The sequence below is a fragment of the Rhea pennata genome, chromosome 31 (genome assembly GCF_028389875.1).
Source record: "Rhea pennata isolate bPtePen1 chromosome 31, bPtePen1.pri, whole genome shotgun sequence".
NCBI classification, from domain to species: Eukaryota; Metazoa; Chordata; class Aves; order Rheiformes; family Rheidae; genus Rhea; species Rhea pennata.
Genome location: NC_084693.1, coordinates 2,231,487 through 2,258,892, shown reverse-complemented (window position 1 = coordinate 2,258,892; position 27,406 = coordinate 2,231,487). Strand labels below are relative to the sequence as shown.

General features: G+C 43.5%; 1 protein-coding gene across 4 annotated transcripts; it reads right to left on the bottom strand.

Moving 5' to 3' along the window:
* Positions 1-1,578: 1,578 nt before the first annotated feature.
* Positions 1,579-26,627, bottom strand: RPRD2 (regulation of nuclear pre-mRNA domain containing 2). 4 transcript variants are annotated; one of them, XR_009960997.1, is made up of 12 exons: positions 26,407-26,627; positions 16,470-16,599; positions 13,866-13,966; positions 12,425-12,502; positions 11,021-11,073; positions 10,067-10,193; positions 8,753-8,928; positions 7,658-7,943; positions 7,035-7,310; positions 6,561-6,764; positions 2,077-5,763; positions 1,579-1,835 (listed from the first exon to the last, which is right to left on the bottom strand). XR_009960997.1 is itself a non-coding variant. In XM_062597726.1 (12 exons), the coding sequence occupies exons 1-12, from the start codon at positions 26,621-26,623 to the stop codon at positions 3,017-3,019; spliced, it is 4,236 nt and encodes a 1,411-aa protein (XP_062453710.1). In that variant the 5' UTR covers positions 26,624-26,627; the 3' UTR covers positions 1,579-3,016. The 4 variants fall into 4 exon arrangements, 3 of the variants coding, with proteins under 3 accessions (XP_062453710.1, XP_062453708.1, XP_062453709.1); XM_062597726.1 differs by having other exon boundaries at positions 1,579-4,410; positions 4,570-5,763; XM_062597724.1 differs by having other exon boundaries at positions 1,579-5,763.
* Between the last annotated feature and the right edge of the window lie 779 nt (positions 26,628-27,406).

Genomic DNA, 27,406 nt, shown 5'->3' with positions numbered 1-27,406 from the left:
CCCCGGGGGGGCGGACGGGGACGTGTCACCCTTGGGGACAAGCGGGGGACACGGCAGCCCGGGGGGGGCGGACGGGGACGTTCCCGCAGGCCGCTTCCCGCTCGGCTCCCGGTGCCTCCGGCGAAGCCGAGCGCGGCCGGAGCATCCCGGCGGCGCCGAGTCCGGAGCGGCTCCGGCCTGGGGAACCCGGAGCGAGGGGCCGCTCCGGCGAGCGGAGGGGATAAAGGCGCCTCCGGGGTTTTCGGGGGGGACGGCGAGGGTCCGGGACCCCCGCGGAGGCATCGCGCCCGCCGGGCTCGCGGCCCCAAGAGCCCGGAGCGAGCCCGGAGCGACGGCAGGACAGAATCAAAGTTTGGGCCCACCAAAAAAAAAAAAAAAAAAAATCAAAATAAAAGAGCCGAAACGGCGCCAAGAGCCAAAATCCCCTCGAGCCCCCCGGCCCCGGTGATTTTACCCCGCGCGGCCGCGAAGGAGCCGCGGGCTCGGCCGCGGGAAAGGAAGGAAAAGGGGGAAAGAAGAAAAGGGCAAAGAGCGAGCGGTCAGCTCTCGAGGCACCGGCTCCAGAACGCGATCGTTTAACTCTACAGAATTAAAAAAAATATATATATATATAGTAATAATAAATGAACGTTTTTCACATTCTCCAAAGAGGCTTCGCGGACCCGGAAAAGCCCCCGGCGCCCCCCAAGCGCCGCTTCGCCTCCCCCGCGGCCCCAGCGCGGCCCGGTGCTGCCCGCTAGCTGCTTTATTTTCTTTTTCCCCCACCTCTTTACGAAGCTACGTCCTTCACGAGACACACCGTTTCATGCTTTATTTAAAAATACATGTTTATTTCTTGTGGTTTTTTTTTTCTCTTTCTCTTTTCTCCTTGTAAGGTGAAATACAAAAGTTAAAGCATGGTTAGGGAATTTAAATCACAGAAAGGGGGCGGAGCGGGGAAAGGGGGAAAAGAAAAAAAAAAATCCACCCCAAAACGCCTTCATGTCCAGAAATAAGTTGTGTCGTTTTTACATATGTACAGTTGTGTCTTCAGTTACTGTAGATGTTTCGCTTAAAGTAACAGAACAGAAGAAAATGCGGGGGGGGGGGGAACCCTGCTAAACGGAAAAACATGGAGTTTCACCATTAAAATAATTCGTCTTTTTTTTGTCCTTTTCTGTTGTTGTAAAGTCCTTTTATCACTTCCCGAGCCGCCCTGCTCGCTCCGAGCGCGCCGCGGTCGTTGGGCGACGGCGGCAGGGAAGGGCCGCGCGCCCGGACGGGAGCGGCGGGTCCCCGGCAGCGCGCCCGAGGCCCCCGAAAAGCCCCCGCCGCGAGCCGAGGGGGCGGAAGCCGACGGGAGCGTTTTGGGGGACGTCGGCCGGGACGTCGTTCGAGCGGCGTCCGCACGAGCTGCGCGACGGCCGCGACACCCGGAGGAAGGGAAAAAAAAAAAAAAAAAAGATGATTTACCCCCGCCCCAACCCTCCCCGAAAAAACAGCAAGATTTACCCTCACGACCTTCACTCGCTTCCTCGCGTATACAAATACGTCATATATATTAAATAAAACACAGCCCAAGCACACGCGACGAAGAAATCATCTGCCATGTTCTCATTTTGTAATTTTTATATAGATATTTACCCTACACCTTTATCAAACATATATGATGTATTCTACTAACTAAAAAAAAAAAAAAAAAAAAAAAAAAATCAAGTAAAATTCCAACTTCATATAAAAGTCCCCTATGCACACGGCTGCAGAGATGTCTTTATGAAAGCACACAACAAGGAGGAGGAATCTAGGCATCATTTCCATCTCTCTGCATGCAGGTTCTCTCTCTCATCTTACAGAGTCTGCGAGTTTTAAACAATCAAAAAGATGCAATTAAAAAGTGATTATATATATACACATATATAAAGTCAACAGTGTTCCCAGGTAAAAACAAACAGGATTTTTTTCTTTTTTGCTCTCTTTCCCCCCCACCCCCCCCAACCCCCCAAACGTGGTTAAGCTCTACGGTAAAGAGACAAGAAAGAGAGAGCTGCTGCGAGCCAGGCGCACGCCGGGGACGCGCCGGGCTGCGCCGTTACCCACCTCCTTGCATCCGTCTGTTTATACCCCAAAGCTGCTTAATTATTCTCTCGTCTTTTGAGGCGGAAAACTGAACTGGAGCTAGGGAGCGCACACGCGCTACAGACCGGTTTCTGAAACCAAACAGGAAAGTTCAAGATTCCCGGGGGTGAAAACTGTACACCGTCAGCCATGAAGAGCAGAGACTTTTTCTTTTTTTTTTTTTTCTTTTTTGTGTGTGTGTTTTGCCTTTTTTTTTTTTTTGCTGTTTTAAGACAGACAGAAGCAGTCAGAAGCGATGAAGAACTGCGTGTCGCTGGCCTGCCCTCCCCTCCGCTAGCCGGGAAGGGCAGAGCGACGTGGCCGTGCCCAGGGCGCCGCCGGAGAGCCCAACTGCGCGGGTTGTCACTGAAGGAAGCGACTGGTTAATCCAAACAGAAAGGCACAGGAAGGGTTAATATTTCTATCACCATAGAAAACATCTTGGACCCTTAATTCTTCCTTAATAGTAGCAGAGTTCCTTCCCCCATTTTTATTTTTTTTTAAATCTGTCATGGGTTCAGAGGACTCGCGAGGCAAAGCAATTTGGTAATCAGCTAAAATAACATCCCACCATCGCACATTTGATCTCCCTCCCTCCCCCCCACCCCGTCGTCTTCTTTTTTTATTTTTTTTTTTTTTATTTTTTTTATTTTAAACTACTACTGGAAGTTTTATTTCAACAGCAATACTCTTGGAAATTTCTTCTGGTTAAAACTTTTTTTTTTTTCCTAGTTCTTATGCCAAGTTGGGTGGCTTAGAAGATAAACAACCGAACAGTACAGAACATTTAATTTAGGAAAACGTTACGGGGGCTCTTTAGGAAAGAAAGAAAGAAGAAAATAAAAAGGAAGTAAGTGAAAGCGCTACTCCACTGCTCTCTAGGACATCCAAATACCTTCACTTAAAGAGATGTGTGTCTGCTTCAGTACCTGGGAGGGAAGAACGGGCGTTTTGGTGCAAAGAATGGAGAGCCCCTTCCGAAAGGCGGCCGAGGCCTTTTTAAGTTGTGAAACGGGTCTCTGTTTAGAAACGGTTCCCTAGGCCTAAAGTCTGGTCGTGGGTTCCTAATTATCATGCCGCTTCGGTTGACATTGTCTCTGTGAGCAGGGCCGATGGGAGTCACGCTACGGGACGGCCCGAGCTGATCCCTCGGGAGGGAGGTGAGGCCTACGCTTTCGCGAACGCGACCAAGAGGCGGACCGCCGTGGTCCCGCTGCGCCGGGGCCACGTGCTCCCTTGGTCCCGAATGCACGTTAAAATGCTCTTTTATCGTCCCTTGATGAAGAGTACCGTGCTCCTTGGAAAAGGCGCCGCCGCCGTGCTCCACGGGGAGGGCCGGGGCTGGGAAGGGCACGCCGCCGTGCTCGCCGGCCGGCGGCGGCTGGGTGGGGAAGGGGACGCCGGGGTGCTCCACGGGGACGGGAGGGGGGGGAGGAGTGGGGAAGGGGACCCCGCTGTGTTCCACGGCGGGAGGAGGGGGGACGCCGTGCGGCAGTGAGAGCGGAGCGGGTGTTTCTTTTGAGAACGGGTTAGTGTGATCCACGGATGGCATATGTGGAGGAACTGAGTGATCCCTAGGGAAAAGGCTTCCGTGATCCTTGGGCGGAGCGGACGGGGGCCCGGAGGGCGCACCGACTTGATCCCTCTGAAAAGGAGTCCCGTGCTCTATGGGAGGAGGCGCGATGGGAGGTGGTATGTGATGTTCGAAAGCAGGGCTGAAATTATTGGTTCTGAAATTGTTTACGCTCTCCTGAAATTGCGGCACGTGTTCCTTGTACTGCGCTTGGAAGCTGGCAATCCCACCGCCGCTGCCCATGCTGGGCAGCTCAGAGGCGCTCGAGGGCCCGTTATCAAAAGCGCTACCTGTATTGCTTATCTCAAACCACCCTGCTCTGCTCGCCTCTCGCCCGTGTCCTCTATTTCCTTTCCCAAGAACTCTTATGGACTCTACGGTCTGAATCGGCTCTCCTGACATTCCCCGGCTAGACGCGTTATGATAACCCAGCGTTTCTATGGGGGCTCCTTTTTCTTCAGTGCTGTCAGGCAAGTCTAAGCAGGACGATGACACCCTGGTTTCTATACGGTAATGCTCCTCTTGCTGCTGCTGCTGCTGCTCTCCTCCTTTGGAAACTCCAGTTTGAGTGTGGCTAGACAAGCTAACCCCTTCGTTTGAGCTGCTTTTGGGAATCTGGCTAAAATGCTTTTCCTCGGAGGGCTTACGAGACGCGTTCTTGAGCATGTTCTTGAACTCGATTGTTGACGTGGCAGAAATGGAAGAACCTAACGTCTTCTCCACACTTGACGTGGGTGCTCTGCCTGCAGGGTTGGAAAGAGTGTTTTGAGAAGAGAAAAGCGACCTCTGGGAGACTGAATGGGGTGAGTCTGGATACTGCTTCTGTGACAAGCCAGAATGCACCACAGATTTGGATAAATTATTATGATTGGAGTCTGGCGTGAAAAAAACGTCATTCTTACTAGGCGAGGGGGAGCCATCCGAAGTGGAGTCATTTCCCCGGAGGCCGTAACTTCCATACATCCCTGGAGATGACGACAGCGGGTCACAGCTCTCACTCTGATCAAGAATAGACCTCATAGACGGAGGAAAAGATGACTTCACACTGAACTCCTGTGATCTTTGACTGTAACTAGACAGAACCGGCTGGTACTCCGCAGCTTCAGAGAGTTTACTCGATTTCAAAATAGACTTTGCAGGCTTCTTCTCTAGGTTTAACATGGCCGACGGTGGCGGCCCAGAGTAATCAAAGTCACGGTAATCTTCGTCCTCCTGAAAAGACGTGTCTGGATAAAATTTCTCCTGAGAGGAGTCCATTAAAGATGAGGGTATTTCCATGCTATCTGCAGATTGCTTATACATGCTGGCGGGAGAATCTCTGCCTAGGCTGAAAGGCCGGTAGGTGTGTACAGAATTAGGAAGTTCTTGGGAATAGCCGTCGTCTCTACTCTGAAGAGGTGATCTTGTGCTACTGGGAGTAGAAGAACCAGGGCTCATGATTTTTGACAGCAAAGAGATAGTGTCAACATTACTCGACGTTGGCTTATCCATCATCTCATCTTGGGTGGGCGTCCCGCTTCGCTCGTCGCGAACTGGCGTTCCATCCACATTGTCCATAGAAGTGCTAGTAGGACCACGCTGAAAGTCAGATGAATGACTTTCTGTTGCAATGTTGGACCCTAAACTGCTCAGAATTGGAATATTCAAGTTTAGACCACTGAAGCCAGGATTTCCCTTCAAAAAATTGTGTATCTTCATTTCCAGGCTTGGAGAAGGGGGTTCTGATTCCAGCTTTGCCTTTGAAATTTCAGAGGATTGACTCATTGAAGTCTCTGTTGGTAGAAGGGAAGAAGGACTGGTAGGATGGGAACTGGAAAATCCCAAGGAATTTGTTGGCGGCTTAAAACTAGAACTTGAAAGCCCTGGGGTATGTCCAATGGGAGCCTTGTTAACTGAAGTTGAAGAAACCTCGGCAGTAGATGAGTTTGGAGAATAACCAAAATTTTTAGATATAAAGGGCTGAGCATTGGAAGGAACATTCCTCCCCTTCATGCAAGGGACAGTTGTGTTGGCTGGTGATGCTGAAGTGCTCTGTGATGCAGTTTCACTCGACTGAACTGTATTTCCAGCAACACTCTGAAGTAAGGATGACAAACCTGGGAGAAAAAAACAAAACAAAACAAAACTCTGCATTCAGGTATTCCGGTAAGAGGCAAAACAATTAGAATCACTGTCAAGAGAAAGATTTTTGTATCATTATTACAGTGTTATTCCTTAAAACTATTCAACGCTTTACCCAGTAAAATGACTAGATTTTGCCACAATAATATGAATTTGCACCTACAGAGGTTCAAACTTTTGCCAGAGCCTCAGATTAACCTACAATTATAAATAACAACAGAGGCCCGCATTAAGTAATACTCATTCTGGGTTTGTAGTCAGGTATAAAAGGCATACTCATTGCACTATTAACCAGGGTCATACAGGTGTGTTCACAGCAAAAGGAACAGCATCTCTGGAAAGTCTTCTGCTTTAGCCTCTAGAAAAACTTTCTCAGAAGCATGAAGATATCATAAAGACCTCACTTGGTCCGTTATGTTCAGGATCCTTCCATGGAATGTCAGACTTTAACATACGCAGTAAGTAAAGCAGCCTGGTATATTAACACTGTTTGCTTATCAAGTGATAAAATTTGAGTCGAAGCAAAACAAGTATAAGATATTCCAAGACAGTGACCTATGGGCATACATCCAGGACTCCTGGCTCACTAGGGTATTTCAAAAACATCAAATGTATGGAAAGTGATAAAAATTGACTGGCCAATCCCCCAGAAACATAGCACGCAAGTTTTTCTCCCTTCATTTTTGCCTTAGGACTGCCCAACAGAATGTTTCAATACTGACACTGCCATCAAACACACAGCTAGCCATTTGCTCAAAATTCCCTCTAGTACCTTGCAATGCTGGTGCAGTCTGTGTCTGGGTTTTGGAGAGAGCAGACAAAATACTTTCAGGAGTTATTTCAACCTTGGAGAGAATATTTGCCAAAGGGTTTGAAGGAGCAGATGGAGTCCCCATGACAGGGGTCTTCAAGCCGCCAGTAAGAGCTGTTGGGCTTGTCGGCGTTCCTGGAGACGGTCTTGATGCAGGACTGACGCCTAGGAAAGAAGCGCACGCTGCTCACACGCTTTGTTAATGTAAGCTTTTTTGGCTTAAGTTTGCAATAGATACAACTGCAGCAGAGTTCCAGTAAGGCGTAAACAAAGAGAGGCTCACAAAGCAAGGCAGTCTAGCATGTCAGAAAGACTTAGCCAGATCTTTAGTAAGCATGAATGATTTAGTTTGAGACAATTTAGAAGATTAGAAAACTAATAAAACAGCATGATTAGTTCTTCAAACACCCATGCAAGTAACTTTTCAGCACTCACCTGTATTTTTCATAACAGAAGTTAAACTACTAAGAATAGAGCTGATCTTTGCCAGGTCAACATTGGCGAGGTTCGGCAAAGCGAGCGCTGGCGATAGAGGAACAGGCGCCGTGTTCACTGCCTTAGGAGTTGGAGGAGTTACAGGAGTCTGGGCAGGTGTTGTCACAGTCACAGAAGTTGTACCTATTGCGGCAGTAGATGGCACCACTTTGGGGGCACTTTCAGTCTTCACAGGTGCTGAGGCTGGAGCAGCCTGTTTCTCCTTCCTCTCTTCCACTGCATCAGAGAGGGAGAGAATAAAACCAGAACTGTCAACCTATCCCTACCAGATTATTTAGGATTAAGAGGTTTCAACACGATTCTCATTAAACCCTGTTTAGGGAAGAAAAGACCGATTCCCATTAGGCTACGTAAAAAGCATTTTTATGAGCGCTTTGGGAGATCATGACTTCCCTGCTTAGGCTGGATAACTGGCACAGGAGAATGAAACCTGAGTGCAACATCCACAGGCCAAAGGTTTTGCTCATGCTCTACATCCCAAACAAAGCCTGCGAAGGTCGTTTTGTTTAGATATAGTTTTTACACAACAATTACCGTTTCCCTGCTGCTACCACAGAACGTACCAATAATTTTAGACGTATCATCTTCCACATCCGAGAGTTCCATGTCCTCCACATCACGATTATCTGTCACAGGCTCTGGAGACACCATCTTGCGGCTTCCAACAACTGGAGACCGTGAGCTCTCCTCCTCACCCATTCCCTGAAAAGGGGACTCTGAGCCCGTTGGAGATGGGGCATCCATACTTGGAGAAGGGACAGGAGACTCTTCTGGATCAGGAAGCGTTGCTTTCAGTTGATCCAGCTTTTTCTTTAGATTGCTCACTCTATTAGCAAATGTTTTATAAGCCTAACAAAGAAAGGACATTAAACTGAGTATCTTTTATAGGAAGATAACATGCCTCAATGATTTCCATAACAAGAGTAGTGCACAAGCACCCATCCTTGGAAAACCATTTCAATTTCTAATGATCTCTACCCTGCAATAAGAACTTTGCAGCAAGAACTAAGCTTTTCAGTCTGACTTGCAAAAGGACAAGAAAAAAAAAGGCGTGAAAGATCATAGCTTTTTCCAGGGACTTAACACAATTTTCATGAAAGGACTAGTCCAACAAGTTGGCTACTGGTCTGGTTTTTGTTCCTGGTTTGTTTTGCTTTTTGTTTTTTTAATAATGCTTTTCACATTGGTTCTTAATTTGCTAATCTAGATTGCCTACTGATACTATCACAACTTGTTGCTATTGTTTCTAACTTAGGATTGGACAGGCTGTAATTTTTCTCCCCTTCAAAAATGCAGAGACTAAAAATTCCATGAACATAAAAGATCAAAATCAAGTTTCTGACTCACTAATTTTTAGTCTTGTTTTCTTGCCTGACATCTCATCTGTGCTCTTCTAAACTATTTGTACAACAATCACACAAAATTTCTTCATTTCTGAATACACAGACGATGTATTTTCTTGATTCCAATATGCTTAGAAAAACCAAAGCATAGCCAAATATCAGTTTACGTGAGAGCACTTATTTCAGAATATCTAAGCTTATAATAAAAATCCAAGCCCTCAAATTTAATAGATTTTCATAATCCACGAGCATATCATTGCCCTACAGTGGTAATGAGGTACCTATCAGACGCTTCTTAAGGAAAAGCAAGCTTACATTTGCTACCACCTTGACTTCTTTATACTGTGCTTCATAAAATATACCAGCATTCTCCAGAGCTTCAGTTAGCGAGGGACCGTTTTTCACTTGCTTGTCCAAACCATTTACAAATTCTTCTAGCTTTGAACTTGCTTCTTCAAACTCCTTGGAGAACTTCTTTCCTCCTGTTTTGTCTAAAAGATCAACATTATGCAAATGAGCTATCACCAAGCAGAAGAATCAGGTCTCAAAAGTGTGTCCTGAACAGCAACAACTGGAAAACTCAGACAAGAGACACTGTACACTGCATTGTACGCTCTCCAGACTAGTTCATTTATCGATTAGTAGCAACAACCCCCCGCCCTGTGCGTGCAAAGCATAGCTGTGAGCAGCATTCACACACCACTTTGAACAGCCTGTATACTACACGTGGTATTATACCGATACTATGGTTGGGAAACCATTTCAATATCTCAGAATTGCAAATTCACACACATCACCTTTCTCGTGTGTGAGAAGTTCTACTACATGAGAAACAGTATACTATCAATTAAAAAAAAAAAAAGACACTGTAAGAGGCAAAGTTGCTAGCAGTCTATGTTGTTTTCAACTAGTTATTAACAATTAGTGATAAATAAATGTAAACCATTAAAGATGTGAAAGTGGAAAATTTTACTCTTTCGACTACCCAGAGAGCATACTTTCATTTTGCAAGAGGAAAAAAAACACTAAGTTTTATTTTTTATTCACTATCATATTGGCCAGATAAAACATTTGAAGATAACCATGACTTTAAAAGACAATTTTCAAAGACTGTCGTCATCAATTATCAAATATAGTTAGAGCTATCTACAATTTTACAATGAAATTTCCTGTTCACCTGGCAATGAAACTCAACCGATTTACTCCTAATATATACTACTTGCTCTAATGTTCACAGTTAGCATCCTCAAACTATAACAATTAAAGGATTTCTTAAAATATTACATCTCAAATTATTTAAAGGGTACTGAACATATTGAGACATATGCATGATTTAATGATATAGCACAGCATGTTTGAAAAGGTACAAAATTAACAAATCTTGATCATTTATCCTTTGTTTGAGCTTTGTACCAGCTAGATTCTACGTAGAGGTTCAAATTAACAAAGATTTTCAGGCATCTGTTTGGTTTTTTTTAACTGTACTTTGAAATTTTGGCATTCTACTGGCAAGTCAGTCTTATTTCTCGTCTAGAATTCAACAGAACTAAGGAGTTCTACAACTGTTGGAATACATATTTGTGTCTCCTTCAATTATGTCAGTCTATTTACAGTTTACACTATCTTTACCTTTTAAGCATTTAAGTGTTTCAGTGCTGCATACATCCACTCTCATAGTGGAAAGCTGCTTCTCTTTCAGTTCTATCTGGTCTTCTGAGCGCTTATATAATAGCAATTCATCAATGAGAGACTGTGGCTGAAAAATCAAACAAGAAAAGCATCCTCATCACATTCCATGGAAGAGAATCCCCTGCCTTGCAAAGCTAACATCACAGACCTACTTCAGTGACAAACAGCATACTTTGCTTCAAAAACATTTCTGAATTGAAGCTAATGCAGAAATAAACTTGTGAATCTCTGTATTTTTAACATAAAGTGAAACAGATCAGTTGATTCAAATTTAGACAGGGTCTATAACCCTAAGGTTCTCCTGAATTAGCTATGATAGTTGAGAGCGGGGACAGGTATGGCCCTTCCATGTTTTTTTTCTTCTCTTTTTTTTTTTAAATTACCACCTTTACCAGTAAGCATGCATTTCAATAACACAGATTATCACATCAGGGAATCTAATTTAGAAGAATTTTATTGCCATAAATTCTTCAGCCACTGTTAAGTTGCATCTTCACTAACATGATCTGACAATACACCTCAGTTGGCACCAACCATAATAGCAAAACCCTTTTAGGGGTATCAAAAGGTATTTCACTCTGTTCTTGAGAAGGCAAATTGCTCTCTTATAATAGGTTATTCCAAATGAAAATGGGGGCTTCCAAACGGAACCTCCACGCCTCTCAGAATGCTTTTCAACTGTCACATTGTTTATAACATTACACAGAAGAGGTTGCAGCTCTAACAGAACTTGCAACTTAAATGTCTAGCAGCCATTATACATCAATGAACAAAAAGCCATTGAATACTAGAGCTTCCAGTCAAGCTTATGCTACTGGTGGACATAAGCCACACAAAAGCTACAGCCCAAGAACAGAGGTTAGTGCAACAGAGTATTTCCACTTGCAAACTTACTCTGAATTCAGCAACAATCTTGGATTTCAGAGCAGCTTTCGGGTTCGTAGATGCTGTTGGAATTAAAAAAAAAAAAAAGTTTTAAAAAGTTGAGAAATTTAGTATTAATCAAAAGTCACAAAAGGCAGCTCTAACTGAAAAGATTTTAACATAACTCAGTGAAAGACTCACAGGCTGTTATTCATTATATTTTCTCCTCCACACAGATATCACTCAATGTTCTGGCTTTCCATTAGCAACACCGGACACATTCACATACAGCTAGGTTGTCTGTGATCGAGATCAAATTATACTACAGCTATTTTTTTTTTATGTGCTGAAACAATTTACTTGCACATACCTTTTCCAGTTCTACTGCTGGGAAGACAAGTCCCTGCAAAGGATGATCTAACAGCCTTATCAAATTACAGCTTATACCTCTCTAAAAGGAAGGTTATACTATTTCCTGAATGCCAACCATAGCGCTGACACACACAGCTCAGTATCTCCTTGCGGTATGGTCTCCCTTTGCTACTTACTAGGCCTAATCAAGCTACTAACCTTAAAAATTTCCTTATACCTCTATTCTGACACCTTATTAACAGAGGGGGAAAAACTGAATCACAGTATCATGATACACTAAATCCATTTGTTTCTGGACAAAACAGGAGAAACATCTGATAAGAAGTGAAATGCTAAATCCTTCATCCATGCTGAATACAATACACTTTTGCTTGGGAAAGTAGCTTGCGATGTTAGCCAAGCAATAAAAGCTTCCAAACTCGTGGCTGCTTTTGTTAACCTTCTGATCTCAGCACGTGTACAGACGGGTGTGTGCCACATCTTATATCTAATGTTCCATCATCTTGCTTTATTGACCATTCAAGGCTTTAATGTATAATAATTATCACAAGAATAAAGACTGCTATATTATCAATGCATTTCCAGCTAGACTGCATTTCTGGTAATGTTGGGTTGAAACGTTCATTATCTGCACTGCCAGTTTCCAGTTTTCTTTTATCCTATCATCTAGTTTGCTGTTGAAGATGTATTCCTGAACAAGAAGGTAATGTCCACCATGCTTTACTGATGTCAATGCACATGGTTCTGTCTGTCTTCTCTCCATCTTTGAATATTCTAATGCCAGTTTCCAAGAGGTTCCACCAGATCTTTTCTCTACTGTTCAAAACCTCTGCTCTCATAAAAGCATTTTTTTTCATACTTCATTCCTTTAAAAAGTGGTTCTCTAGCAACACCTCCTTGGTGCTTTACATATTATTCTGTAAGGAGCTTTACAAGCCTGGAAGATGCATGCTGGCTCATATTTTAGTCCAGGTACTTTGCCAGTTTTGGGCTAGCCTTTCTTCTGTTCCTCAAGAAGGCAATTTTTATATTAGTTTCAGAGAGTTCACATTGTTTCCTTACTTTGAGATTTCTTCCACGGCTTATTCGGTTGTTTGTTCAGAGTTTCTTTCAGCTGCTTCTGAGATTTGAAAGTGGTACCTGGAAAACATTTCATTTTTTGCAATCTGGCATTATGGGATTCCTTTAAGAATCTGGTTTTGGTGCCATATGGTTGCATGGTAAAAAGTTAACAGAAATTTGTTTTAAAACACCTAGACCAACTTCCTTAGATGAGCTGCTGAATGCCCAAGAGAACCTAAGTTTACTCAGGAATACAGCAACCTGTGGGATGGTCTTCCATTTTTAAATCAAGTTTCTGTTCGCCTTTACACTAAGACAGTTCAAAAAAAAATCACAGTAATAGAAACAATCTGCTCATTAAACTTCTGGATAAACAAATAGCAAATCTATGATCAAAAGTAAAAAAGTAAAACACAGTGCTTCTAAAAAGAAAACTATGCTGCTTGGTTCTTTAAGCAAGCTTTTTATTTAGCCATATCCTATGTTTATGAAGTTAGCATTCAACAGCCAAGTAATGCAAGTTGTGAAGATCATAATGTATGAGTATCTGAAAAATATATATTCTTTAAATTACAGAAGTTAGACATCTCAGAACATACGTATAAACTTCATTTATCAACATGCAATGCTCAACTAAAGCCTTTTCATATGCCAAAAACTGGGTCCAGGATATTGTATTTCTCCAGTGATGACTACGAACGTCTCTCAAAACCACATGTAAGGATTTCCTTAAACTCCTTTAGCTGTTAATGACGTAACCAGCAAAAGTAGAAACGTGAACTAATTTCCTTCAAATGAAGTATTTGGAGTATCAGTAAATTTCTGGTTTTTACTGACTGTGCATGCTTCCAGCTGATATTCAATTTCTGTTTTTAAGCAGAGCTCTTTTAATGAGCATTTGAGGACATACAGGTTACTTCATCCTCTAGCTTTCCTTCCAGACTATTTCTTATATAACAAATTATTAGTAAAAACACACCACATATTACTAAAACACAATAGAAAGGAATAAAGCCTCCTTTTTTCTTCACAGCCAATTCTTTATTCCACCATTATAACTGAGACTCGGCTGGAGTTCTAGGGCACTCAAGACTCACAGGGAAGAGCCAAGGACACAAACCCTCTATCAAGGCACAATCATCAGAACTTCAGGGTCAAGGTAACTTAATTTTCAGTTTATTCTCAGAAGGAACAATTTCAGCTCACATTAAAGGATTCAGAGGTGTCTTTCAAAAGGTCTGAGAAATAATACAGAAATTCAGTGATGTTCCCTTACTACAACAGCTTACTACCTTTAAATTTCCGTGCAAACACAGAAAGAATAGATATGCTTTTACTCTGTGATTTCAAAATATTTTCTTTATCCTGATTGAAAGTTAGAAAGGTTATAAGCTAACACATTAGTTTGTACATTAAGATATGCAAAGTGTAAGTAACTTACTTAGAGCTTCTTTTAGTGCCAAAATGGTTTCCTCTGGGTATACATTTCTGTCTTCCCAGATTTTAAAGATTCTTTCTATAGATTTAGAAACCGATGGATCCCTGGAGGGGGAAAAAAAAGAGCATGTGTCTTCTGTTTTTTTCTGTTTTATTTTTTCTCCTCCTCATACAGTATAATTTCTCATGATTCCTGAACAGATAACAATGTAAATAACTGTTTAAAATGTCAATAAACCTTAAAGACCTTTAAGACTGGTAAGTTTTCTGTCCGGATGAAGATTTCAATTCTACTGCCAGGACGCCTACTGAAATCAAGGCAGCAGTCCCAAGTTACACTCACGCACACACACACAAGCGCACTTCAGTGCCCTAACAAATCAGGGCCGCAGACACGCCCTTCGGGGTAAAATTAGAAAGTATTAGAGTGGTAGTAAAAGCAGTAGGATTTCTTTGAAGCCTTTCTTTACGGGAAAAATAATTGTTACTCTTCCGAAGCACCTGCCTATATCGATGCCCTAGAACAAAAGTGATTATTCCTGGGAAAAAAAGAAAAGTTATTTTGTTCACAGAGGAGACTAATTACTTCAGACAAGAGTGACTGTATAACAGATTATCAATGGTGCTGAGCTTTCCTCAAGATGACAAGCTCTCCCGTTATTCTTGGATTACCTATCTTCTGTGCCTATCAGAATCAGCTTTGGAAATTATGCAATGCCACGCATAAGTATCTTTGAAGAGAGCAAGGAACAACAACAAAAAAATATAGTTTGATTTTCAATATAAAGATCATAATTTGCCTATTTTTTTTCTCCAAGGAAAAAAATAATAAAACATCTATAAGCAATCATTCTCAATGTATACTTTCCCTAGACACCTGAGTCAACATAAAGGTGGCAGTTCTTCAGACAGAAGAGGAAAACAGTGAGTAACCAGATCTAGTGATCGCTCTGCTCATCACTGAAGAACACTCTCTGCAAAATAATTAAAAGTTTGTACATATAGAAGCTAGCATTAAAACAGAAAACTCTCCAAGGGCAGTACACAAGTTTGAGCTCTGCTAAGATTCAGAAGCAACTTCCCTTGAGGACTCAAAACTCTCTTAATTGGAAATACAAGCTATTATTGTTGTTCCCTACGGAAACTTTGTGGCAGTTAGCACCACTGCATGTTTCAAAGCTCAGTGTAAATGGGTTGTATCTTACCCACAGATGTTCAAAAGCTCTGTCATACAAATCACATTCATATACAAACACCTGAAGATCAAAGCAGCAAGTTCATAAAAGATTTACCCATTTAAGCTTACTTTCCATACCAAAGTTTGGAAGAGCAGTGGACTTTGTAAGTATCAAAACCTGCCCTGGATGTCACAGGCACTGATATCTTGCAATTCTTTTACTAGTTTTTCCCTTTCTCTCTTTTCCTTTTGTAGCTAATACTCTTGGAAATTTTCCTCCCTCCTCCTCATTACTGCTGCTATCTATTAATAGTATTCCAACTTTTTCTTCTGACAAATTACATTTAACTATAAGATAATGATCAGTCAAACTTTAACCTTTTCCCCACATCATACTATGTTTAACTATCTGCTACTTGAAATTTCAATGCTGTTCTAAGGAGATGCAAAACAGCAATAGGACATTACTATTATTACTTTGGATTTCTGTCATGTCTTACCCCTGAAGAGTCACCCAGCTAGGGGAAGACTCAGCAACCAAAAAACACCGGCCAGCAAGGAACCCCACAGTGTTCAGCACAGCAGGATGAGGCTTGCCCCATCTGGATACGTGCCAGTGCAAAATCCTTTAGCCCCACATTCTTAGTAAATGAAAGTCTCAAATTTCCAGTAGAGGACAAAATAACCCTTGAGAGCGTATTACCTTGAATAGAAATAACGTTTTAGCAGATGCATATATCAGCACAGGATTCAGGAAGAAACACGCAGGAATTTAGACTGGAATCTGTGACAGTTTTTCTGATGGTACATAGTAAACCACAGGCCGAGCTGCAGAGACTGCAACAAAGACACCCTCCTCGTCCTCTCCCGCGCTCCCCTTCTTGCCGTGCACTTTCAGTGCCCCTTCGCTCTGCAAAAACACCTCCAGCTCTGCCACCATTGAAGTGGTCACCTCACCATTACACACACGTACACTCGGGGAGGCAGGGAATGGCAGAGTTACAAGGAGCACGTGTTGTCGGGGGAAGACTGCCCCCTCAGTTCGCGTGACATTAAACTTTACTCAAATGAGACCTCTCGTTCCCAAATTAAAAGCCAAATATATACCCACTCTAAAATACTCCTTGCAGAAAATCTCAAACTGACACAGCTGTTAGCATCTCCAAACCAATGTTTAACATCACAGTCAGTAGATATTTCAATGTATCGAACAGCTATAGGAAGCAAGACAGGTCTTTATAAACTTGAGCACACATAGATGTATGAATTAACATGTTTAAAACTAGACTACAGTTTTAAAAAAGAGAAATAATGAATGTAGTAGAGAACACATCTTGAAATTTTCCTAGTATTTCTAGAAAATTTGGGGTGTAAGAGCAATGGAAAATAAATTCACATTTTTTGAGGCATTAAACCTTCACAGTTACTTACTTCACTAATGAAGCTGCTTCAGGAAGCACTTCTGCAAATGTATCACGAAATACAATTGCATTTTTTCTCTTGCAGTTCTGTATGACATCATTGGCCAAGTAAAAAAGATTCAGTCGATGAGGAAAGGCAGCTAAAAAGAAAATTCAGATTCATCATAAAACAAAAGAAGAAATGGCAGCAGCATTTCTAGCATATTTTTAATTGTCTGATTTCCCGTCCCGTCCCCCCCCAGCATTTCTGAGAACAGTATATCCAATGACAAGACCAAGGGTAAAAATTGGGAAGTAGAAAGGAAGACCTCCAAATTCCACGCACTCGTTTGCCACAGGCTTGCCCAGAACAGCACTATATTCACTTTATCTCTCTGCATTCATATTTGCTGCAACAAACCCGACACTAGTACAGTTATTGCTGCCTGTACTGTGCAACTTCAACTTATAAATCTTTTCCAGATCATCTTGAAAAGTAAATGTTGTTCCTACCATCATCAAGTCTCTACTCCGACTCAGGCATAGAAAGAACACAGAGCAAGAAGTCATTGACCTTGTGCTATTTCTATGATATCTGCTCCACAGAAAGAGCTGTAAAACCAGAAAGATCAGTATCATCACTCAATGATAAGAGGTCAAACACAATATGGCACAACCTTCTGTACAGAGAAAAAGATTGAACACTTGTTCCAGAGTATATATCCACTCTGCATAGGCTTTGAAGTTCCTGACTACACAACTAACCTTGCATTTTTTGGCCATCAACTCAGTCTAATTTCTCTATTTAATAATGTAGAGGCCATTGTTTTGTATTTTCTCATAATCACCATGTATAAATACCCTTTTCTTAACTGTAATGGCTTAAAATGGTCTCTAAGGTTTGCAGCTTTACCATCAGGGAAGTTTTACCAGCCACAAAATGACATCTGTAACTGTCCAGTCGACACATATTATAGAATGGGAATGATATTTTTCATTTTAGCTTAAACGCCTCCTAAAGAAACCAATTAACCCGTGAAAAGAGCTCCCATTAGAACCGCACGCAGCACAGCCTCGATAGCATAGCCTCTCCTGTCCCGAGAAGCCTGCAACCACTGCAAGGGCCACGCTGCCCTGCCTTTGCATCGCAATATCCACCGTACCCACCCAAAACCTTGTTGAGTTCCTCACTGGACAAGCCTGCCACAAACAGCAGGAACCAAACTTCAGGGATCGTGCTCAGTAACGTTTGGGTGTGTGTGTGGGGGGCAGTTTTGAAAAAGCCGTAGCCATATTCCAGTAATTTTAATACACCTGCTCGTTAATTGAATGTCCAAACAGAACTGAAATTCTTCAACAGCATCATCACTCAGCATGCTGTGCTTTCTCCAAAAGGGCTGCTTGAATGGCCATTTCCGAGTAAGGTCAGCATAAGTGAGATACAAGCTTTTGTGTAGCGCATAAAGGACCTCAGATCTATGTCTGTTCACCTCAGATATTTATTTCTGCACAACGCCTCCCCAATTCTTGCTATTCTGGCAAGAACCTTAGCACCTAGATTTCTTACTTTTAGGTACCAGAGACTAACACTTCTGGACAGCTGTCTCATTCCAAACACTCAAAAACCAAACTCATTTCTGTCTTGCTTACATTCAGTTCCAAATTTAATTCTTTCATCACTTTCTTAAATCAGCCAGTAACACTGTTTGTAGCATAGTAAGCTGACCTTCCTGCTAATTAACTTCTTCACTTAATTTAACTATACAACATGAGGATTTGAATATAGGAAGAATGACAATTTACCGTTTTGTTTCAAGTTCCCATGAGCTCTATCAGACTTCCACTCTCCTCGTGTACTATACCCCTTTCTGGTTGCAATGTAGCTGCATTATTAATCAGAGTTTTTTATCTACAAATTCCTACGGCTCTTTACAATTCTGAAGAATTTGTGATCGAGTCAGTCTGACGCTTTGCCGAAGTCAGTGAATCACAAATATACAGCTTTTCCCATCGCAGCAGATATTTCTAGCGTAAGCTTCAGGCTCGCTATGGTGTTTGTCATGCCCTTTCCACTTACAAACCACAATGTTCTTCGCCAAGCTCCTTATCAATCTTTCCTTGCTCTCAGTCACGAACAACTGGGAGTACGTACTACGGCAGGCCGATCGCTGTACGTTGCTCAACGCCCAGCAGCGTTCGCGTGAGCGCTGCGGTAACATGAACGCCTTCAGCAGCTCACCTGTCTCGCGTGCGCTGGTCCCCACCTCCAGGGCAGCTTTCCAGTTGTCAGCCCTAAATCTGCCGCCAGCTCCGCTCCTATCCTCCAAACCTCTCCGAAGCCCGTCACCTGGGCGCTGCTCGATGCCGCACATAACTTCATCAGCTAATTACAGTGGCCTTCCACGTGCAACTTCAACAAGAGAGTCCTTAGATCTGTGGTCATACCTCCGTGAAATGCACACACCATCTCTTGCACACAACTTTCACGCCACCACCATACTCCCAAACACCATTTTCTTTCATTTTGCTTAATTTCTATCCACCTTTATTTTTCAGCTGTTCCATTTTTGCCCAATGTACTTTGTAATCAGTGTAATCTCTTTCTCTTGATTCTTCAAATCTTCGGGTTTCCATTTTGAAAGTCTTTTAGCACTGAGGAGACTGGTACACACATTGAACCTTAGTAACACTACTTCTGCATTTACAACATATCAAAACAAACAAACAAACAAACAAAAAAAACAAAAAACAAATCCACAACATAAAACAAAATAAAAAACTCACTGCAACAATTCAATCTCTGCATACACCTGCTGGCAACTTCCAGGAGCTCTGCACTTTCTTTCTGCCCAAAGCAACCAGAAATAAAGCCACAGTTTTCCTAAAACTCATTCATGCTGTAGATTATACCTAAGAAAAAAACCTCATGCAAATACTACACAATTACTTTGCGGCCAACAAAAATAAACTCACACATTTATTAAAAACTAATTACTTAACATGCTTTTGCTATTTAATGTTTCTTTCTGAGAAACAGCAGAGGGTCAGTGCCCACCCACCATACCTCTTTCAGGAGCATTTTTGTTTCTGGCATTCACATTAGCAGAAAAGGATGATCGTAGCAACAGAAATGCAGGATTAGTGCATTTGCAGCATATTGAATGCTATTAACTCTAAAGCCTTACTATAACGCAGACAAGCTCGGCTCATGAATGACACGGTAGGCTCGCCGTACATAAAAACCTGCCCAGGTCCAATTGGGTATGAATTGCCACTGCTTTCCGGGATCCTTCTCCATGTACAACTTCCACCAAAGACTACAACACATTACAACTTCTGCTATAAAAGGGCTCTGATCATAATGAGAGAATGGCACTAAGCAAGCCAGCCTAGCTCCATCAGCTCTTACGCTCCTGTATGCGCATTATGAGACACCAAGACATCTACCTAGCATAGGAGTCTTGGCATTATGCTGGAAAATTGCACATAGTGAGCTTACGTTAAAAATTCATGTCACATACACCAACTATACAAACTAAATACTGCACTATATTGACATACCAGTAGCAAACAAGGTTTTAGCAAGACATTTGTTCAGAAAGAAAACATCTCTCATACCTGCCTTCTAATGAAGGCAATGTCCTCCTGCTGCTGCATCCGGAAAGCAAAGCTGAGGATAAACTTAAGGGCTTAGCTAGGTGGCTCACCTTCCAAATCCGCACCACGTAGAAGCCATGAAGCAACTGGCCTCTGTGGAAAGCTTCTGAAAGCCCTTACAAGAAGCACTGACTCTTTTCGCTTATTCTCAGCACCCAAACATCATCACAGATGGGTAGTAGCATATTCCAGCCTTAGAGGCTGCCATGTCCACAGCAGAGCCAGCAACGTGCAAGAGCAAAAAGAGCAGGTCCACAGGACAGCAAGCCCAGTGACATTTAGGTTGCTGCTTTCCCAAAAGCAAGTTGGCAGCAACAAAATGCAACCCCATCTCCTCTGCTATCCCTGCCCATAAAGGCCACGGAGTAACACGGCAAATGGTACAAGGCCCGAGTCAAGACTGTTTTATAGCTGCTGCATACCTAAGAGAAGTCTTTTCATTCATTAACAGACGTTTCTTCCTCAAGTAATTTCTAGGTATTACTGCTGCAGGTATTTTTCACGGTTTTCATTAGGCTATGTACTTGCTTCAATATTACTATTGCAGCTGAAATGTTCAAGAAGTTTGAACTCAAATGGTTTATTATAAACTTTAACAAACTTAATAGCAACAAACACAACAAATCTTATCAGAAGCAATTATTTATTACTTCATCTGAAAGGCACTCACAAACAAGATCACGTTTTGTTTTTCAAGAATACTCAAATGGGGGTTTAACTAAGACAGAAATGGAGTTAGAGCGCTCTGTCCACTGCACTAGGCTGCTTTCTCCAAAACCCTTCAGGTTTGTCCCCTTTTCTGGAGATCTGGAAATCTAGCTACACAGTCTATCTGCACTTAGCTGATTTCCAAACAAACCATAATAAAGTAATGGAAATCATTCAGAGCAAGTGCTACAAAAAAACATTTTTAGCCTTAATATAACAGCCATTCAATCAAAAAAGGTTTTCTACAACTTAATTAAAACTCTGTACTCCACTGCTAATTGGTCACTGAGAACACTTTTTATTTCAGTTACATTATTCACTGTCAGATCTAATTTCAGATCTTATTACCTAATGCAAAATAGACCTTGAAGATATTATAAGTTGAATTGTTTACATCAAAAGTTTACACATACAGCCTTCAAATGAAGCAGAAAGAATCTCAGAACCAACTTTAAGATATCTGCAAGCGTACCAGACATGTCCAACGTATTGAGCAATGCTAACATCTTAACTCCCAAACAGTTGCTACAATGCTGAACTCTGACCCAACCCAAGGTGGAATTAATGCCCTCCGCAACCCAAAGCTTATGTTTTTAACAGCAAATTACACAATAGAAAAAATTCATGCTAAAATAAATGTATAGCAGCATGCTGTATAATAGTTGTAGCTGCTAGTTACAAAAATGCTGCATTAAAAAAAAAAGAAAATGAAATGCCTTTGGCATCCAAGACAGACATTATACAATTGAGTTTTAATTGCATTATGCAATTGGCCATATCTGAAGGCAACACACATGCTGTATAAATCAATGAATCAACAGCTCCTTAATTACCCTATTACGGTACTATTAGACCATCTCAACTTAACTGCAGAGGAAATATATACAAGAAACAGGAAGTTATACTACTGATCACCCACCCATTTGACAAAAGGTGGGGTGATTTCTTGTTTACATTTTATTTTGTTTAGCTACACCTCCACAACTTCAGAACAATTATGCTATCTGCTTGGACCAACACATCTCAAGGAGATAAAGATAGTTTGCTATGTGCTTAAATTACCTGTATTTATTTGAGTAAACATAGTGACTAGATGATCCTCCTGCAAGAAAGTGCTTTATAATATTGATTCATAATAGTAGCTTTTCAGGAGGTAGAGTTATTACAACATTAGTCTGACCTCTAAGAAAACATTTATTTCATAAAACTCTTGGTTTTCACATAGATAAATGACCAGAATCGTTAGAAGTTACACATTCAGAACAAACCTTGAACTGTGAAAGAGAAAATGCTCATGCCAATGGCAATGTGTTTAAATGCTGGTGCTTTTTTTTTTCTTTTTTTTGAAAGCACCATATTTGTTCAAATAACTGCACACCTCTAACACAAAACTGGACAGTTTCACATCAGCGAAAACAAATGCATAGGAGTGAAGCAAAGAAAAATCCATCAAGATAGAGTAAAATGCACTGGTTCAACTAAAAGAAGGGAAAAGACTCTAGGTAAAATAAAAAATGTCTCATCCGAAGAGCATGCAGTGGAAGACGGAACTGACCAATTCATACAGGCAGGAGAGTTGCAAGACTGCAAGTGTTTTGACCAAATTCCTGTCGCAGCGCAGTGTGTGACCTGAAGCAGGAAAATCAATTATCTTCTGTCTCAAAGGCTAACACAAAGCCTATTCTAATTTATCAAAAATAAAAAGGCCATTTTTCCCTCCACACACTTGACTTTTTTTTTTAATGCAAAACCTCCTGCAATACCCCCCCAGTATAATGCCAACATAATTTCAGCATGTAATTTCAGTACACATGGAAGTTGCCCTACTTAACTTTCTTACACTTCATTTAATGGAGATGCATATCTAACTGATATAAACACATTTCTCCCAGCAATTAAACACACACTTTCATCTTAATTTTACACAAAGTCAGTGGAAAACTCTGTGATACAGTCCTCCTTATCTTACCAAATCTATCCTCTGTGAGAAGCTCTCTGGAAATGGCAGCTGTTGTATATTCTTAGTATCTCTAGAGTTAAAAACACTTAATAAAATGAAAAAAAAACTACAAAAAAACAAGCTGTACTTTCCATTATTATTATTATTCCTGCACTGGGCACGAGCTCTTGCCATAGGCTTAGACTTTTCCCTGGACTAACTGCTAATGAGAACACAAAGAGACTGTAAGGTCTTTGGGGCAGGGAATAGAGCGTACCACAAGAGAAAAAGGTGAAAAAAATAGATAAACAGGAAATAACCAAATAAACAGGGGTCACGGCATACTAGCACAGCAGCTACTGTCAAGGCTGCTTTCCACAGACACCTCAGATAAAAAGCCTGAGGAGGAACTTGAAAGAAAATGAGGGTGGGGTGGTAGGTGTTGATGAAAAACCCTCCAGAATGTGAGGGCAGCACAAAGAAATCTTTGGAAGTGCTTATACAAAAATGTAGGAAATAAAAGGTACAGGCTGGTACAACCTGATCAAAGACAGGAGTCAACATTTCAACAGTGAACTAGAGCTGACAGCATAGAAATAGAGCTGCAAGGGCGCTGAATGTGAAAACAGTCATATCGTGTTTGATGAACTTGAGAACAAGGGAAGAACTAATAGAAGAATACAAAAGAGAAGGAAGGGGCAATGCCAAAACAATGTGCTAGAAAAATGACTTTCGGAAGCTATCCCGAACGGACACGAACGGAGCAGAAACATATTTGTTGGGACCAGATAGACAAATGTCATAATCATCAAGAACAGCAAGAGTCTCTGGGGAAGAAATTCGGTTCTACCAATGAGGAGGACAGAAGCTCTGTAGAAAGCAAACATGCAAGATTTACACCCTGCATGCACGCACCGGGTTAAGAGTGAGCTTCAAGTCTGAGAGGAGGAGGACTATGCCTTAAGTTACAGAGACTTCAGTCACACTGAGTCTTGCCTCGAGCAAGACATTCGCAAAGATACTCCAAAGAGGGGCCAAAATTATAACGATGACAAGAGACACCAAGTTTAGAGTCAAAGCAGATCTGCAAGTCTTTAGTATAGAGATGGGAGCCAAATTTTATTTGGAGAGAGATTACTCAAAGACTGCAAGGGAGAGGAGGATCAAGGACAGAGTCCTGTAGAGCCCCCAAGGAACAGCTCAGCTTGGAGGAAGCTCATTTGGACAAAAAGGACAAGCTACCGCGAACCGTGAAAGCAAACGGGATTTCAAGGAGAAGAGTGTGAGGACAGTGGTAAAGGACAAACTGATTATGAGCAGGTCATTACAGACTGGAAAGAGCTATTTTTTAGAAACAAATACTCTGATTCTTACATTATTCTCTTAGATATAATCACTTGCTGAACTGACACAGTAAATATATATATATATATATATATAAAAATCAAAATCTGAAGACAGTTTTATGTTTTTTCCTGTAATCAGAACAATGAAAAAAAAACCTAACGCTCTAGTGATTTGTAATAGACATCTGAGCTCAATGGTATCTTGGAATAAAGTTTAATTGCACCCTTTAATGCTGACATTTGAAACAGGCGGCCTAATGCTGGTTACCAAGCATAATCAAAACAGAAGAGTTAGGAGCATGGAAAAGGCTTAGCTTCATAGGTGCCCCACTGCATTTGGGCTGCCCATAGCAAATCTTTCTTGCAATATGGGTCTTTTTTCCATGTTCAGTGCCAAAACCTCAGCTTCTAATGCCATTTCCTCCAAAATAAGTTATGTTTTGCTAAAATGTAAACAGGTTGCTGAACTGAAGCAGCAACAACTACTCACACTGTCTATGTCCGCATAAATTCGAGGAATCCAAACCCACGATTGCAGCCGGTGAGGATCTACAGTCATAACGCTTACAAACGAGGCGACAGTTAACCTGTCACTTCTCCTCACCTTCCTGGATAGCAAGGTATCAGGCCAACATAGGACAGCCCTTACCTCAACTGTCAGGTCTGCTTTACTCCCACTGAGGGCCTCATATATTGCAAGCCAACAGGGAAAGAGGGCTCTCAGCATTTTGCAGGACTGCTTCTATACATAAAACAAACTATCCCAAACTTTACAAAAGATTTAGTACAAACTGGAGTGACACTTTAGAATATCATCTTTGCATTACTACAAAGCTTACTCTAGCTCAAACAATAACACGCAAAGCCTTCATACATCAGCGTGACAGTAAAGATAATTTGGCCTTGTTTAGACTTGTGGAAACATTAACTTTCCTACTCTCAGGTCACCACCGCGTCTGCTGCTACAGTTCACCAAATCTGAGTTTTAGCAACCAATACTCTTATTATTTGTGCCTAAAAGAGACTGGTTTTCCCATGGAAGAACAGTGATGCTCCCTGATCCTAAATCAGAGCTGATATCATGCTTAAGACATCTTTTCCCTCCACCTCTCAAAGTAATGTACTAAAATAACTCAGGCAAGCATTTAGGAGGCTGAGGGTACTACCATTCATTAAAAGGTAATGTTAAGCTAAGGTAATGCCAAGCTAAGGTAATGCCCAGAAGCTGTGTGATGCCAAAAGACTTCCGAGTAATCATGCCCCGAAGAACCTCGAATTTCAGTTCACTCCCTAAAGGTTAAGTTTGAAACCCTTGGCACAAGCAGGTAACTACACCCTCTTCTTCCCATAGCACTCCCCAAATTCTCTGCTGAGTTTCACAACCAGCCCTGGACTTTGGCAAACTGCAAGAGAACGCTCACGACCATAAATATCACATATTTCCATGCGCTTCAAACTGTAACCTTCTTTCTGATAATCAAACGCACAAATAACGCAAACAAAACAGCAAGCACCAAAAAAGCAGAAACAGGACAAGACAGCATGGCACCCGAAAAACACAAGGGCATAGGAAATTTGCTCTAACTCCACATTCCCAAGAATATCCTAACAGAAAGCAAGCTCTTCACGTTGAGAGATACACCTCCCTCAAGATGTAGGCAGGGTGAGAGAGGTTAAATAGGAGGTGTTTCTGTATTTTTAATTACAGTACACTTACTTGTATCACCAAGGCAAACCAAGAAATAGGAATCAAATAGAAGGAAATGGCATTAAAAAAAAAAAGCTAAAGATAGACATTACTTTGCCAAACTTCTCCACGCAAACTAGCCCCAAGCACCTTTTCTGGCGCACGCAACGCGGGGAAAGGAAAACCTCCCCCCGCACCCTGCAGCGGGCCGGCGGCCGCCCAAGAGGCGATGCTGAGGACGAGGCGAGCGCGGTCCAGAGCGGTGCGCGCGGCCTTGGCACCGCACAGGCTGCACAGCCGGCGACAAGCACCACCCCGCAGGGCAAAAACACGCTTTTGTTATTATTATTTATTTATTTTACCTTTAAAGGTTTTTTTTTTTTTTTTTTTTTTTGCAAAGCAGTCGAGCACAAAGGGTGTGTGTGTGTGGGGGGGGCACCCTGAGGGCTTCGGATTTGCGGCGGGCGCGGGAAGAGCCTCCTGCCCGCTGCCTCCCGTGGGTGCGGGAGGCCGGACACCCCCCCACACCCCGTCCTGCCTCCCCCAGCCCCTGAGCGGGAGCAGGGGAAGGTGCCTGCGGGCACCCCGGGGGCCTCCCCCGCCCTCACCCCGCGCCCGGGCCCGCACTCACAGCGCCGCAGCCACTTCATCCAGTGGTAGACGATGGTGCTGTGGTGCCGCTTGTTCTCCAGGCACCACGACGACAGCCCCTGGATGGACTCCATGGTGTTGGTGACCGCCTGGAACTTCCTGTCGAGCGAGGCCTCCAGGGCGCCCGCCGAGGACGACGACGCCGCCGCCGACGACGACGAGGAGGCCTTGCCGCTGCCGCCGCCGCCGGCCGCCATCTTCCTGCCCTGCTCGCCCAGGCGGGGCCGCGGGAGCGCGGACGGAGGCCTCGCCGCTCCCCCCCCCCCCCCCCGCGGCGAGGCGGGGGGGCGCGGGCACGCGGCGGCGGGGGCGCGCGCGGGGCGAGCGCGCCGCTCCTCCTCCCCTCCCCCCTCCCCCGCCGCCGCCTTCCCGGTGCGCGCGCGCGCGCGCGCGGGGCCGACGGGGCGAGGCAGCGGGAGCGCGCCCGCCCCCCTCCGCTCCTCCTCCTCTTCCTCCCGCCGGGAGGGTTTTAATCGGCCGAGGGCAGCCCCGTCCCGCCTGCCCGGGCTGCGCCAACGGCCGGTTACCCGCCGGCCCTCCCGGCGCGCAGAGCCCGCCCCCCCGCCGCCATTTTGTACGAGGCTCCCTCACAACAGCCACAGGGGCGGCACCGCGCACGCGCCGTCGGCGCCGCCCCCCTCCCCCTCTCCCACGCCGCGCACGCGCGACCCCGCCCCCTCCCGTCCTCCCGCCCTCCCTCCTGCGGAGCATGCGCCGACCCGCCAGCGCGCAAGCGCGGCCCCCCCCCCCCCCCGCCGTAAGGCCCTGTGCGCATGTGCGCTGCTCCGCCTCCTGCGCTCATGCGCGGAGCCGGGCGGGGGAGGTGCCGCAGGCGTCCCGGCAGCCCTTGCGCGGCGGCGGCGGCGCTGGCCGCGCTCCCAGCGTGCCTTGCGCGCCAGCATGGCGCTGCCCGGCCGCGGCGGGGCCGTGCGGAGCGAATGGCGCCGTTGAGCCCCAGACGCGCCGTTCTGGTGCAAAGC